The following is a 16037-nucleotide window of genomic DNA, read 5'->3' as shown; positions in this document are numbered from 1 at the left end:
CATCTGCTAAAGGAACATTAGATTTTCTTTATTTGCATCATCATCATCAAATTGTTTAGGGAAGTTTAGGTATTTACTCCAAAAATGAAAATATTTGCATATTTTACCTCAACACAGAAAAGTTGCAGAAAATACCTCACGTTTTTTTCAGATTTATGTTTTTACTCTGGGTTTAAAAATATTTATGATTTTACTCCGTTATCATCTGGTTATCATAAATCCTTCTGTAATTATATTTTTGCGCACGTTATCATCCAATTATCATAATCTTATCATATTTCATTATCATCTAGTTATCTTACTGCAGTGTTATGATAATAACATGATAATATACTGATACTAAGATGATAATCAGATACTGTTTTATCATAACATAATCATAGATATTATCATAACATTATCATATTTCATTATCATCTAGTTATCTTACTGCAGTGTTATGATAACAACATGATAATATACTGATACTGACATAATAATCAAATATTGTTTTATCATAACATAATCATAGATATTATCATAACATTATCATCTTGATACCATAAATATCATCATCTCGGTATCATATGATAATGTTATGATAACGAAATATGATAATATTATGATAACGATTTTATAATCAAACATTATTTTATGCAGAATTTTTTCCCCGCAATGTTATGATAACTACATGATAATACAGTGATACTCATATGATAATCAGAGGCTGTTTTTTTATAAAAAAAATAATTTTTTCTGCAGTGTTATGATAATGTGATGATAATGCAGTGATACTCATATGATAATCAGATGCTGTTTTGTTTGCAGAAAATCGTTTTTTGTGCAGAAAATCGTTTTTTCATCATCAAATCGTTTTTCATGCAGCTTTTTAGATCTAAAATTGAAAAAAATCAAGATTAATTTATTTAGATATGAAAGTTAAAATGAATTGTATTTATCACCATGAATTAAGAAAAAAATCGCTAAAATTAAATATGAAAGAACGGCGGAGCGGCGACGAAACGATGGCGGAGCGACAACGGATCGATGAAGGAACGATGGCGAAAAAAAGAATAAAAATGGAGAAGAAAAGAAGAATAAAGAAGAAGAAGAAGAAGAAGAAAAATGGCGGAAAAAAAAAGAAAGCAGAGAAGAGAAAGAAAAGAGAAAGAGAAAAAAAAAATGACAGATAGTATATGATTAGAATAAAAGAAATATGATTAGAGTAAAATAATAATAAAAAGTAGGTATAATTATAATATAAATATGTCTTAGAGTAAAAAAATAATTATAGTAAAAGGGTGAGGTATTTTCTCTATCTTTTCCTTCTTGAGGTAGGAAATCCTATTATTTTTAAAAAGAGAGTATTTTTCCTAATTTTCTCAATCGTTTACCATTACTTTCATTCAATTCACGATCAGGATCACCTTCATTACTCTTATCATCTTCAACAACATTTTTCTTTTCAATAAGACAATTCAGCTTCTTCATCATATCATCAAGAGTATTGGAAAAATACTACTAAGAATTGGTGATTTCGCGACAGAAATTAGCGACGGATTTAATTTCCGTTGCTAAATCACTTTGAATAGCGACGGATCTAAATCTGTCACCAAAGTCCGTCTTTAGCGCCGAAATGCTAAAATATGTCTTTAGCGACAGACTTTAAATCCGTCGTCAAATGCAACTTTTAGAGATGGATTTTAATCCGTCGCTAAAATCCATCTTTGGCAAAGTTTAGCGACGGATTCAAAATCTGTTGCCAAAAATCCGTTGAAAAAAAATTAATTAAATTTTTATTAAAAATTGATAATTATTAAGAAAAAATAATAATTATTTTTTAATTTAATATAATATTATTTGAGTATAACATAATTATTTATAAAATATATTAAAATAATTGTTATTTATTTATTTATAAAATAATTATTTGAAATAACTATTAATTATAAAAAAAATAATTATCTTAAAATATGAGAACAAGTATTTTTTTATTTTTAGTTATATTTAAATATAATATACTATACATCAAGAATTTGAGTTGGTATAGGTGGAGCTACTCGCGTGAGAATTTCAAAGTTAAAGAGCATTGAGTGGGAGCAATATGAAGGATGGGTACTGAGAAGTTTGTAAAAATTGCGAGTGGGCAACGGAGGGCGACAGGTGAGTGACGGAGGGCGAGGGGTGGGTGACCGATTAAATAATAATTTATTTTTTTGATTTCTTTTAATTTTTTACTTTAGCGACGGATTCAAATCCGTCGATAAAATCTGTCGGTAATTAGCGACGACAGATTCAAATCCATCGCTAAAATCCGTCGGGAATTTCTTAAAATTCCTTCGATACATTTTTTGGTCCGTCGCCCAAACAATTTGTGACGAGGGTTTCGCCGACCGATAATTCGTCGGGAAATATTTTCTTGATGGATTTCCTGCACTAATATAACATAAAAAAATAAAAAAATAAAAACAAAAACACCATATATACACTTACAAAATAAAAAAATAAAAAAGAAACAAAATACAAATAGATTATATTAGTCAAATACAACATACAATCACAAATAAAAACACGATAAATCAAATATAAATATAAAAAAAAGTAATATGACATATTTTTGAGTTAGTCAAAATATTTAAATCTGCCTTTCTGTCAGGAGAAAATCTAGATGAAGACCAACTTATAAGGCGCGGTACCTTCTTTTCGAAAAAAGTAGTAAATGAAATTTCACCCTTTAAGCAACACTCATAAAACCCAAAACTTGGAAAGTCATTGGAAACCGTTCAGTCTCTAGTTATCCTTTGACTTTTTCATATAAGATGAATTAAAACTTAAAACCTTATTTAAGAATCTGTTAGTTATTTCAAAAACCAGTTTTTCCCAAGAATAAGTATTGAAGTCACCAGAATTCATCAAGAATAATGATTTTTGACAAGACCATTAGGAAAATTAGACAACAAAAGATTCTCCAAGAGGTAAAGAAAAGCAACTTTCACAGCCTCATCATCATCAGACCACCTTTTAGCATAGAAAGAATCTTCAACATGCTGCTTGAATATCTTACGAATACCAGGATGCTGCCTCAGGATTTGATGCAGGATGAGAAAGTTGCCTCAGCAACAAAGAATGAATAACACTCTAATGTAACACAAATATAGGAAAATCCAAAAGAAATGCAAGACAGGTTTGACGAAACTTGTACAATTGCGCATCACTAAGGATGTTTTTCACATCAGAAATACACTTATACGACATAGAGTGATGAAATTTTTGAGCAAAACTATTGATCGGTTGAAAACGAAGGTTTCCATATCTAAGAAGAAAACACATTTTACAAAAAAAAAATAGAAACATTTACAAATGAATCACAATAATAATATAAGTACACAATGAATATACCACAAACAGACTTTACTCAACAACAGAATATAAATACACTATAAATACACCATTAAAACACTAAACATAAAAATTTTAAAAAAAAAGCAAAAGAATTAAAAAATATACAACATGATTAATACACAAAAAAAATCAATATAAAATCAAAACAATGTAAAATACAAGAGAAATAGTATCCAAACGTGAGAACTACAACTTCCATCATCAAAAACACCTTTTTCAAATTTTTATGAACAGAAATCTGAAATGAACAATTCAATAACATAGCAAAAGTTATAAAAAAAAGATTAAATAAACTAAACAAAGTAAATACGCAATGATGAAACTCTAACTTACAAAATTAGAATCATCTTATTTTTTATCGTTTCAATTTCTTCTTAGCGGGAGTCTAGAAAACAAATAGTTATCGAAAATTATCAAACAAACAAAATACCACAACTGCATCATCTTATACCTTCACTACGATTTTTCTTAACAGAACTCTGCAAAACCAGCGAAATAATGAGAAATCATTAAGAGAACGGTTTTAAAAAAATGAATACAAACCTTAGAATCAACATCAGCATTGTGTTGCATGTCACGATTTTTTTATTCTTTTAACTTTAAAAACAACATCGTCATTATCAAAAAGTTCAAAATCGCTTCCTTCAATAACTTAAGCATCAATAACAGACTTCATTCTATCGATCAAAGATCATATACGTCTTTTCATGTAGAAAATAATTGAAAACAAAAAACAAACGAAAAACATGTAATCGGTGATTGGAAAACAAATCGGAGAAAACGTTGGAGAACAACGAAAAAAAAAAGAAATAAACGGAAAAGTTAAGGACAGTTATTTTAATAAAAAAAAACAAAAAAGGTAAAAGAAAGTTAGGGAAAAAGTTAGAAAATAAAAGTCAAAATCCGATAGGTAAAGATGTAATTGAGTTACCGAAAAATGTATTGTGGGAAATTACCACCAATTTATATGATTATACAGGATAACACTAATTGTTTTTTTTATGAATGGAGCGTTTCTGGGAGGATTTAAACCCACGGTCTATCATTTTGCTGCCCAAATAAAAATATTATCGCGATCGTGCCTATAAATTAATAATAATACTCCCGTATTCGATAGATAGATTAAAAATGTAAGGGTTAGTGCTATAAAAATTCACCAACTTTACATGTTTTCTCATTTTAATCATGCCGTTTAAAAATCGTCATTTTCATTCACGAACTATAAATTTTTCTCAAATTCATACACCGTTTAAAAATTCGGTGAAAATTGCTGAGTTGGCAACCGGCTAGTAACATGTCATAACGAATAAGATAGTGAAACGTCAGCAGTTTTTTCCGGATTTTTAGCTGTGTATGGATTTGAGAAAAAATGATAGTTGGTGTATGAAAATGACGATTTTTAAACGGTGTGATTAAAATGAGAACGTAAAAAATCGGTGAATTTTTTTGACATTACCCTTAAATTTAAACGGGCATATATTTACTATTTTCAAATAAGTTAATTTTCAAATATTAATAAAAATTAAAAAAATTGAATAAAAACTCTAACTTTAAATTAAATTAAATAAATATAATCATAATGAATTTAAATAAGATTATGAATTGACGAGTCACGCACTTAATGCTATTAATATATGTAAGGAAAGGAGATGAGAGGTCTTTTTGGAGAGGAGTTCAAATAATTGAGTGAATCCTGAAGGGTTTAGGATTCTTTTAATTTCTTCTTGCGGAAGGGAATCCACATTGGAATAGGAGAAGGATAATAAAATTGTGTGTATATATAGACCATAGAGAGAGAGATATATGAAACCAATCATCAATGCAAAGCATGGAAGTTGGTGCTAAGAAGCGTAGACTGAAGTTAATGCAAAAGGAAAAAGAAATTGAAATTCCTGATCATGTGTTTGAAAGGATAATATTGAATCTTCCATGGAAAACTGTTGTCGGTTTAAAGCGCCTATCGAAGCACTGGAATTCTGTTATTAGCAGCCCCCGTTTCGTGAGAGACTACTTGGGTTACGACCCGAACCACAAGTTCTGTCTCGTGGTGAAAAAGTCTAGGATCGTTTTCTGCGCTTTAGACGCACGCCAGCTTGAATGGTTTAGAGAATGTCATAGAAAAAGGGCAAGAGAAAACAAAGTTCCGATGTGTGATATGTTGAATTACGATGTTAAAAGTCAGACATTGGCATCAGACAAACAACTGTCTCCGTCTACATTCTTTCCGACAGAGTGGGATCCGTTTTTCGTCACATGCTGCTGCGATGGAATCATGTGCATAGCCTTATGCGATCGCCTTTTTTTGTGGAATCCAAAAACCTGTCAGCACAAAATGTTATCATTGCCTGACCCTGATAACAATTTTCCTTACCGTACATGGGAAGCAGTTGGGTTTGGATATGATTCATCCGTGGGTGACTACAAGCTTGTACGAGTTCCTTCAGGAAGGGAAGGATCAGTAGCATCCAAGAACAGGGGCGTGTATGTGATGACTCTAAACTCAAATTTATGGAGAAGGACAGCAATTGAGTTTCCATATTTTGTGGATCCTGGCAATAATGGACAAGCTGTGTCATCGCCGGATGGGAATGTGTACTGGTTTGCTAGAGTTGCTCAAACGCCGGTCGACATTGTGCTAGTTGGTTTTAATTTGGCAAGGGAGACATACCAACAGCTCGCACTGCCTCCCAACGTTGACAACGCAGACAATTTAATGTTGGGAGTTTTAGGAGGTTGCATATCTGTAGGCAGCAGTAACAAAGCAAACGAGTGTTTCCAGATATGGATAATGAAGGGAGAAACTTGGATGGAGTTTGCAAGATTCAGCGGACCTGCTAATATTGAGTTGTTGAGGCCATTATATGTGACCCCAGATGGTGCACTGCTCATGTATGCCAGGGCGGAGTCGTACGAATCACAATCACTCGAGGACATACTTCTCATCTATCACCCCAAAACAGCCACTTGTAACAAACTTCAGATCGCCGGCTTACCCCAGTCCAGCTGGGGTGGCGTTTATGTGTACAATGAGAGTGCAGTTTCATTTTCATAGTTCTCTTCATCTTTCACTTATGCAACAATTTCTCCATTATGACAATAATAGCTGCAAATTAAATTTTATGTTCAGTTTAGTATTTTTTTTGTTTTTTTAAAACCTATTAAGATTTATTGAATCAGATTTCAGCTAAAGTTGTGCTTGCTGTTTATTTTGTGAAGAATATAACTTCTACAGTGTTGTTATGGTTAACGTTACCAAATATCCCTATATTAAAAGAATCTAAATTAATAGTATATGTATGCAAAGAGCACATCAGAGCTCATTTAACTGAGGTCTACGTAGTCGAACATAATGAACAAGCCAAGTAGATATAATATGGTACACACTTGCACAAAAAAGTCTCGTGATCTGCAGAAACTCTAATTAAACATGAACATAAAAGACAATAGATAACAGGGGAAAAAATAATATAAATTACAATGCCGAAACAAAAGGTTTCCTTTGTTTAAGCATCCCAACCCACACGTATCCTCTTCGGTCCTTTCTCCTCAGTTTTGCTGCCTGAGGCCACCATCCTGTTCTCCACTGAACATCTTTTGTACGGTTTGAATCCTGTCCGGCGAGCCTTTAACTTACTTTGTCCGAGTTCAAGTGTGAGCAGCCCCTCCTCCCCACTGTTTTCACATCTAGGATTTTCATTTTGATGACTTGTACAGGGTCCCCATGTGTTGCTGTTCAAATTCAAGAATAATGCGAGTCCAAATTTCTCATTATCTTCAACGCCATCCATCTCGTTTGCCTCATTATATTGAGCATGTCGAGGATAAAAGCTTTGCGGCAAAACCTCTCTCGAGAAAAGAGCTTGAAAAGCCAGCCGCCCCTAGTTAATAACAACACAAAGAAATGAATAGCAAATGATCATAAGCACTCTTGTCCTGAAATAAACTCTCTCAATTTTGGGATTGTACTTCGAATTTTCAGTTTTTAGTTCAAGCTTCGAGCATCAGAACATGCTAAAAAATCATTTCGTTTCAGTTTTCATTACCATTAGTGCACCTGATCTTCAGTCAATGAATATAACCAACTATAATTTGTCTATTAATTATAGCCAATGACTAATATCCAACATGATTTACTCTTCACAATAAAGAAAACATTCCAAGAAGAAAATACATTACCTCTTCTGAGACCTCTTTCCATGAATCGCTCGTATTGGTGATACTTTTACTGCGACGGCTGTTAAACTCAATAGCTGCAGGGTTGGCATCAGCTTCTTTTAAGTCTTCTTTGCCAATCTCAAGCTTCTCTAAAGCATCCGTCTCCACTTCGCTGCTACAAGAAGTGTTTGAACCACATGAAGAACGGTCCGCGGGTTTTCTGGTTTTTGCTTTGCTCGGGTCATGGGTCTCAGGTTCTGCTGTGGCCATCTCATGATCAGTATTTTTGGATCCTGTATTATGCTCCGGACTTCCATTCTCTTCATACTCAGACACTGACATATCCGGTGAATTCTGAGCTTGCAGAGCTTTGGAGAGTTCTTCATCCACTTGTTGATCTGGTAAAGGCTGAATTTCAGGAGCAGCTTCCTTTCTTTCTGTCTTGGCTGCAGGAACTTGGCCGGCATCCAATGATGGTGCAGCAGTTCCAGAAGCGGGAGAGCAGGTATAGCCAGCACTAGGTGGAGCACACAAGGGAATTAATCCATGTGCGGCCCACCATGCAGTTGCTGCTGCCACAGTAGCAGCAGCTATAGCTGCCATACTGGGGGCAGAATTCGCTTGACGTGATGGAAAGCCTCCTTGGGAACATATCGGAGAATCTGCAGAACTCTCCATATTAGCATATGGCCAATATGTCGCTGCAAAACTTGCTGCAGCATGGGCAGCAGGATTCTGGAGCAGTGTAGATACGACAAGACTTGAAAATGTAGAGGACATCTGAAGAAATGATCTAAAGTCATCTTGATTATGTTGAGTTGGAGGAAAGGGCGGAGGAAAGTTCACGAATGATTGATGTGTAGAAGATCCTGGAACACTGTTTTGATGGTCAGTACCGGAAGATGCAGCTGGACGCGGGTATGGATTGGAATGCCTGTGAACTTCCCCCATTGGGTGAAATATTGAGTCTTGGAATGGCACATCTGAGGGGGGTGCTCGTGTGCATGTTCCTAAGCTCCCGTCCAGAACGTGCACAGGGACGTGCCTTGGATAACTCTGCATAGCTTCCACATCATCAGTAGGCAAGGCACTGCTGAAGTGTTCTGATTTCTTTCCCTGAACTAATTTCTCTCGAATCGTGCAGGATTCCAATTTTGAAGCCTTACTAGTGCCATTATCCTGAACTGTCTGTTTGGCGTCAGGCTTATCCAGCTTCTGATTTCTGTCAAGTTCCATAGTGATATACGATTCATCAGTGGCATCCTGATTCACTACCGTCTTCAGCGAAGGTATAAACTCCTTGAATGAGCATGAGTTTCTAAGCGCCTTTGATATTGGTATAGAATTCTTGTTCACTGAAGACCCAGAGGAACTGCGAGCTTCTTGAAGAAAAGTAAAAACTTCTGAGCAATTGTCATCTTGGTTATCAGTTGCATCTGTTTGCATCTCGTCTCCATTGGGATCCTGAATTTATAGGATAAGAAAAAATGATATTCAGGAAATAAAGTAAATTAACTGTATAATTGTAAAAAAATAACAAGTAGTTTTCACCTCGGGAAGTGGTTCTTTCTCCAAGTCCAGCACTTGTTTACAGCGTGGAGAAGGAATCGAATTTAAATTTTTTCCATCCTTTGATGCAACCTGAGATGGAGTAGGACATGCACCTGTCTTTCGCGGATACGGATTGCTTGGTTTCCTCTTAGGACGTGGAGGCGGTATGTCTATGTCATGTGCTTGTCCTATTGGAACACCTTTAGCAACAGCCTCCTTCTCCAACTGCAAGATAAATAATATTGTTCATATGTTAATTTCAAAAAGAAATTTCAACAAAACATTGTTCCAAGGACCAATACCAAACATACAACAACCACAACTGATTAGGCGAATATAATTCAAATAGAACTGCATCTTCTCATATTGACTGAAAAATGAAATAAACTATTGCTTCTGGTACAGAAACAACAGAGTGCATGACCGAAAAGCAAAGTAAACTATTTGACAGAAATATTAAATTCGCAACATCTTATCTCAATATTTGTTTGAGAAGTTATGTCTAGATCCTAGTGATCAGAAATCATTAAATGAGTAGTTTAAACAGTCAAAAAAGTTGCCAAGACTCCTTGTGTCACGTTCATTATAAACCTTTCATTCCAGTCTTTGATAATTTTACTTTAGTTTTATAAACACATGCAACTTGGTAAAACCATGAAAAATAGTTCATTTAGAGGTTTAAAGTTTAAACCCATAAACTCTATGTTACAACAGAGTAACCTTAATGTTTTAGAGGGATTGATCTTCAAATATACATGCAGGGACACCTATTATAGATCACCTTCTAGGGAATATCCACTTGAAGATGATTATGTAATCATTTGAAAAACTTAAAGAGGGCGCTTATGGGATTTGTTAGTGCTTTACGTATGTAAAGATTTTACAAAGGTCTACCTAAAAGGCTTCTGAAAGAGAGTGGAACCCCTAAGATCCAGGTAGTCAGATACTAATAAAGATCAAATTGAGCAGCAACATTTTGACAAGGAGATAAATGCGCACTAATTGTGAAAGTAATAGTTATGAATTACTGCATGATGCATGGTCTTGCTTTTTTATAGAATCCTTCACTCATTCCAGAAATCATTACCCCCATAAAATGTTCTGGCCTTCCAAACTGCTAGTCTACCTAAACTATCATCTTCTTGGATTGGAAACTTCTCAAACCTTAAAATTTGGAAGCAGAATTTGATCCTCTTCAGCTAATTTCAGTGCAAAATCAACCTCAGTCGACTGTCTATTCTATAAGGAACGATACTCACCTACTCTGTTCTTCTAGTAAAACAAAAGGAGGGGGCTGATTTGGCCAAGCAGTCAGCTAAACTCCTTGACCAAACCAGCCCCTCATTACAACAATGGGGAAAACAACAGTGTGATATCAAAAAACAAACAAACTCTTAATAAAAAATACATCACAAAATCAAATCACATAAGATTGTTGCCTTTGACTAATTTGTCGAAAATGATTTCAAAAATTTGAAGGAGTATGCAATTTACAAAATATTCTTCCCAAAAATATATAAGTAAACAAAATGAATCAGTACGGTTTTACCCTTTTAAACATCACATTTACATGAGCATTAATTGAAAACAGCATGCATTTCTAATATCCTGAAATAACACATGAACCATTTAATAATAAATTTCCATCACTTTAAAAAAAAAAAGTTCAGTTTTTTGCCGAATGATATATGATTTGAAGTACTAATATGAAGGCTTTTCACATGACATTTATCCCTATGGAAAGAGCTACTATCATTTTTGGATTCCATGTTTCCTTTAGAGAATACAATAGGTGTCTGTGGCATCAAATTCAAAATTGAAAGCAATTGCATAAAAATTGAAGGCAATTTGTTGCTAACGACTTAGAAACTCAAGAGTGATTTGTAAAGGGTGTCTCTTCAAAAGCAAATATGTATTACTTGTTGAACTAAATTTGAATAAAACATTGTAAAAGTGAACCTAATATGGTACTAAGAATCTACAAGGTGGAGAACAGAAAAACCTAAAGGAACAATCTGCATACTTCGCCTCAAAAAGATCCAATCCTATGACTATCATGGTAACTTGGTTTTATACCATAGGACATTCAGAATATACTTGTGATCAAGAATTAGCATAGATACTGAGAATGATTCCAAGAACAACTGAGTGCAATAGTCAAACTAAACTTAAGGAAATGATGAATTTTTCCTAACTTGTTACCTTGGGGTCATTCTCTCAGTTCACAAAGAAAATTTAGAAAACATTTTTGCTTAGGAGCTCGGAATTATTCATTTTTCTATTTTTAAGGAGAAAAAGATATAACTTATGCTATTAAAAGCAAAAACAGATTACAGGAAACAAACAATGCCAATTTCAATGTCAAACACTAGATATGTTATTCTCAAACCTTTGACCTTGAAGAAAAGGGATCCTTGAATGACTGGATGAAATCAAACTAAAAACAGAAAAAACTATGTTCACTTGAGCAAGAATGACTGCCTAGCATCGACCCTAAAATTTAAATATAAAAGAAAGCTACAGTTCAAAGTCAAAACTGCTTAGACCAATAGTTGGAGAAGCTCACTAAACCTCTTGCATGAATCATCTTTATCAAAATTTCCTTGAAGATTTGCAATATTCAATATTGATGATGAAAAAATCAATATAGTAGTATGTATATAGACAGGTCCACTACCAAAATGATCACCAATCTACTGTATATCCACAATGATTTGAGCTCTCTTTAAAACTCCAAAACCATCCGTATAGTATCTCAAGCTCAGGTAACTTCAGTCTCAAACCCAAGATCATTTATAACATCAACCCATGGTTTAAAAAGACATAACAAATATGGGTTCAGTCTAGAAGACCATAAAGACATTAAATGTGATAAATAATGGCAAGGAAACAAATAACTCCAAAATTTGTTATCTTACCATTACTTATCATGGCTTTCCCCAAAAAAATAGAAGTCCAAATAACCATGTTTTAACTACTAAAACAGCCGAGGCAGGTAATATTGATTGGGCATAAAGCAAGACTCAACTTTACATAAAGCATCACGTTTAAGTTCTCTTTCAGAATCAACGAATGCTTGTAAGTTTCTCCATCACTAAAATTTCTCTAATTTTCTTGAAAACTTAGTCACCAAACAACTACAATGAGCCAACAGCATAGTGAAAGGATGTTATTTCTCTAGGCTATAGGCTATAAGCTGAGAAACTAATAAACAAATGCAAACCAACCCAATAAAAAGTGATATAGATCTCCTTTTCCTCTGAAAGGATGTATCCCAGTTAAAGAACTTTTTTTTGTTCAACTCTCAGGAGCTTGAGTTGTGACTTTTTAGTTTAATTTAAGTCAAAGGAAGCAATCTGATGATGTGTCAGCTTATGTGTCGTGTGCATTTTGTACAACTAGGAAGATGTAGATATGACATAAGTATGAACCACCGAAACATGATGTTCTGTGGGTTTCTACATTTTCAAAATGTGAAAGTATATACTGTTTGTGTATACAAGGTTTAAATATTGTATTTTGTGATATGTTTTTTATTTGTTTAAATATTATGTACGGATAATTTGATCTTTTATAGATAAATTAGCATTTAGTCCATAAATTAGAATTTAGTCCATAAATTTAATATCTTAATTGTATATTTTTGATGAAATTTGAAGAAATAGCAATTTTTCGTAAACTTTTATTAGAAATGTGTCTTGTATAAATGTATTAGCGTACATATATGAAGAATAAAATATACAAAAACATCTATATTTTTAATATTTAAACGTATTCTCCACATTTTGAGTCCTATATTATATGAAAATTTAATTTTCTGGTGTCCGTTTAGTGTCGTTTTCATTTTTCCATCTCTGTTTCCAAGCTAGTTAGTGGCATACTGAAACCAAAAAACATCACTAAAGGAAAAATCATATGAATAGAATTACAGACAGTCAATAATTTAACCAGGTATAACGTGAAAGCTCGTGATACCAAGAAATGTAGCAGCATTAATTTATAGTTGATATAAGACTCAGGCAAGAAGGTACAGACTGACCTTTGAAAAGAACTTCTGTGCATGACTCCTGATCTGCACAGCAGTCTTTGTTCCAATATGATCTGCATCCCACCAACAAATGTCCAATTAAGAGTAAATAGATAGAATGTCACTCCATAGTATTACAAACTGGAATGACCAGACAGTTCCCCTACATATAGTATATATGTTGGCCACAAATTTAAAGAAAAAAAGAAGTCACTAATCAGCCATACATCTAGTTTAAATAAAAACAAAGGTAACGGAAAATTAAAAGAAACATTGCAAATTACAACCTTCAATGCGCTGCCAAGCGCGTCCATAGAGCTTCAAGGCCTCTAGGAACCTATTATGCTCCTCCTCAGTCCATCGTTCACGTTGCTTGGAAATTGTATAAGGTTTTCTAGTCTATAAGTGACATAACTTCAGGATTCAGATACTAACACTTAACGTTTTAGTGTTTCACTATTTCAATTTAGAGTTTAAAAAAAATATTCATATTATTATACCTTAATAACCAAGTCTTCTGCACCAGAGGAGTATGTGTCCATTAGTAAACCAGGCGCAGGTGGCGCAGCTAACGCTGCTTCAAATCCTCTCTCACGAGCAACGGATACAACAGATACCTCCTGTCATTTCTTGAAATTCCGAATACTACAGATAAAGCCGTTGTTCTGAAACTCCAGAAATACTGAATACTACTGCAAAATACAAGAAAAAAACCGAACAATCGATAGAGATCCGTCTCTGAACAATTAACAATAACTTATTATTATTAATTACTACTGTATGAAAAAAAAAACTCAATAAAAAAACTATAAATAAAAAATCCACCATAGCAAAAACAGAGATGGAGAGACAAACAAACTGACTTATACGTATCTCGAACTTTAAAAGTTTTATTCATGAATCCTCACCAAAACGGTCGCGTATTTTCCACATCCTTTAGCAAAACAATATAAATAAAACACACATCAATAATTATATACATCAATTTTTTTAATGCGAATCATAAATCTAATACTACATAAGTTCAGTAAAACATTCAATCTATAAAACTAAGTTACAAATGAATCCAGAAATCAAAAAAGACCTAGAAAAATCCGAGAGAACTGAAAAATACCTTTCGGTGAGGTCATAGCTAGTTAAAACTGTAGAAGCATCGACGAAGTCTCCGATCATACACGTGTTAAACTCGCCGGAAACTCACGTGAAAAATACAGTCACCGGCAATGGTAGATCGGAATTGCGAAAACTCAAAGAAAAAACAAAGAGTTTTCTAGAGCGGTATTTAGCAGCTGCGAGTGAGAAGTGACAGAGGAGTTCGGTGAGACTCAAAACACCAGAAACCAGTGAGGAGCGATCTCAGCCACTATAATTTCTTGTGGATTTTATTTCTTTTTTATTTATTTTTTATTGTGATTTTATTTGAGGCTACAATGATCTGAAGGGTAAATTTGAGAGAAGGAAGATGACTGAGATGCTGCCAAGTGTCGTGAATTTAGTGGCTGATCCCACCCTTGCACTTTTTATTATTTTATTTTCTTTGCCTAATTGCCACTACGTTTATCTCCCAATCTCAGCCACAAACTCTAATGCTACTGAGGTTATTAACGTAAAAGCGCATCCGTGTGTGACGTTCATGTGGGCCCCTATCCAAGTAGCCGGTTTTATCCTGCCATGCCAGCGTGTACGGAGGGTTTGAAAAGCGGCCCGTATTTTGCCAAGTTGGATACCAACACCGTTACGTGGCGGGTTTTAAAGAAAAGATTGTGACTGTAATGTTGCGACGACGGTGACGTTTGCTTTCGAGTGAGAGTTTGTGTGGTTCGCGCGTTTTGGGGAGGGTAGACGGAGTAATCTTTTAACGGTGGTTGCTTGCAACCACTTGGAGAAGGTTCCCAATGACACCTAACTCTTGTCTGATGAGGTTGGATCGGGCCCAGGTTATGACCTCAGGCTTGAGCCAGACCCTGCTTGATTGGGCCTTGATTGCATCTGTAGCCCAATTGTAAAGTAGAGGGATTTTACAAATATATCAAAACAATTGAAAATATATGCATCAGGTCAAATTTATTTTTATTTTTTTTACAAAAAACATAAAGTTAGATTAAAAATTTGTAAAAATGTCAATTTTTTTAAAAAAACACGATATGGATGTATTATTGGAGAGTTTTCAATATATTTTGGCATTATCGTTAAAAAAAATAAGTATATTTCACTGTGTATAGTTTTTTTATAATTAGAGATGGAAAGTGCTTGTTGGAGGAATCGAACTCAAGATTTAGAGGATTGTTGCTCAATGCTTATATCATTTAAACTATAACTAATTGGTAACGTGTATAGTTTTAATATAGTAATAATTTAATTTTAATATACTCAATAAATTATCGATATAATATTAATATATATTTAGTTTATTATAAGATATAAGTATTATTTTAATTAATCTTTTAGGATATTGTTAGTTTAATTCATGTATGTTTTGTAGATTATTGGTATAATGTTCATATAGTTAATTTATAATTTTTAGTTTATGGAATGTCACAGTTTTATACTCCCTCCGTCCCAAAATGATAGGCACTATTTACATTGTCTTTGTTCTAAATTATAGACAGTAACTTATTTCTTAAATGTTTAATTATCATATATACCCTCATTAATCATAGTTGAATGCATTGAAAATAACACAAAAGATGCTAAAAGACAAAATTGCTACTATAATAAATGAGGGTAAGTGTGGTATTTATTTATAAATTACTCATTTTATCTTGATAAATACAATTTCTTAAGAATTGTGTTTGACCTACACTGCCTATCAATTTGAGACGGAGGGAGTATATTCTTAATATGTATAATATTTACTAAACATTATCTATTTTTGTTATACTAATAGTACGAAACTCTCGCTTTGCTTTGAAATTTATTTTTT

General features: G+C 33.6%; 2 protein-coding genes across 5 annotated transcripts; one reads left to right on the top strand and one right to left on the bottom strand.

The window, feature by feature from the left end:
- Positions 1 to 5209: 5209 nt before the first annotated feature.
- LOC126687823 (F-box/kelch-repeat protein At3g06240-like) lies at positions 5210 to 6433 on the top strand. Its single transcript, XM_050382380.2, has one exon. It carries the CDS (start codon positions 5210 to 5212, stop codon positions 6431 to 6433), a length of 1224 nt encoding a protein of 407 aa, XP_050238337.2.
- Positions 6434 to 6728: 295 nt separating this feature from the next.
- LOC126686994 (protein LATE ELONGATED HYPOCOTYL-like) lies at positions 6729 to 14507 on the bottom strand. Of its 4 annotated transcripts, none has more exons than XM_050381334.2 (8): positions 14229 to 14507; positions 13940 to 14048; positions 13615 to 13806; positions 13402 to 13513; positions 13127 to 13188; positions 9088 to 9312; positions 7558 to 9000; positions 6729 to 7259 (listed from the first exon to the last, which is right to left on the bottom strand). In XM_050381334.2, the coding sequence occupies exons 3-8, from the start codon at positions 13654 to 13656 to the stop codon at positions 6885 to 6887; spliced, it is 2259 nt and encodes a 752-aa protein (XP_050237291.1). In that variant the 5' UTR covers positions 13657 to 13806; positions 13940 to 14048; positions 14229 to 14507; the 3' UTR covers positions 6729 to 6884. The 4 variants fall into 4 exon arrangements, with proteins under 4 accessions (XP_050237291.1, XP_050237290.1, XP_050237289.1 ...); XM_050381333.2 differs by having other exon boundaries at positions 13978 to 14048; XM_050381332.2 differs by having other exon boundaries at positions 14023 to 14048.
- Positions 14508 to 16037: the final 1530 nt, after the last annotated feature.

The sequence above is a fragment of the Mercurialis annua genome, linkage group LG6 (assembly GCF_937616625.2).
Source record: "Mercurialis annua linkage group LG6, ddMerAnnu1.2, whole genome shotgun sequence".
Taxonomy (NCBI): Eukaryota; Viridiplantae; Streptophyta; class Magnoliopsida; order Malpighiales; family Euphorbiaceae; genus Mercurialis; species Mercurialis annua.
Note: the sequence above shows the minus strand (reverse complement) of the source record. Positions and strands in the feature narration are given on the sequence as shown.

What these genes read in the sequence shown, in the direction of transcription:
- LOC126687823 (XM_050382380.2), top strand. Translation starts at nt 5,210, where the DNA reads ATGGAAGTTGGTGCTAAGAAGCGTAGACTGAAGTTAATGCAAAAGGAA.
- LOC126686994 (XM_050381334.2), bottom strand. Translation starts at nt 13,656, where the DNA reads ATGGACACATACTCCTCTGGTGCAGAAGACTTGGTTATTAAG. An exon ending in CGCTTGGCAGCGCATTGAAG is followed by an intron (nt 13,189 to 13,401) that starts GTTGTAATTTGC and finishes GGTGGGATGCAG; the next exon opens with ATCATATTGGAACAAAGACT. An exon ending in CACAGAAGTTCTTTTCAAAG is followed by an intron (nt 9,313 to 13,126) that starts GTCAGTCTGTAC and finishes TTTATCTTGCAG; the next exon opens with TTGGAGAAGGAGGCTGTTGC.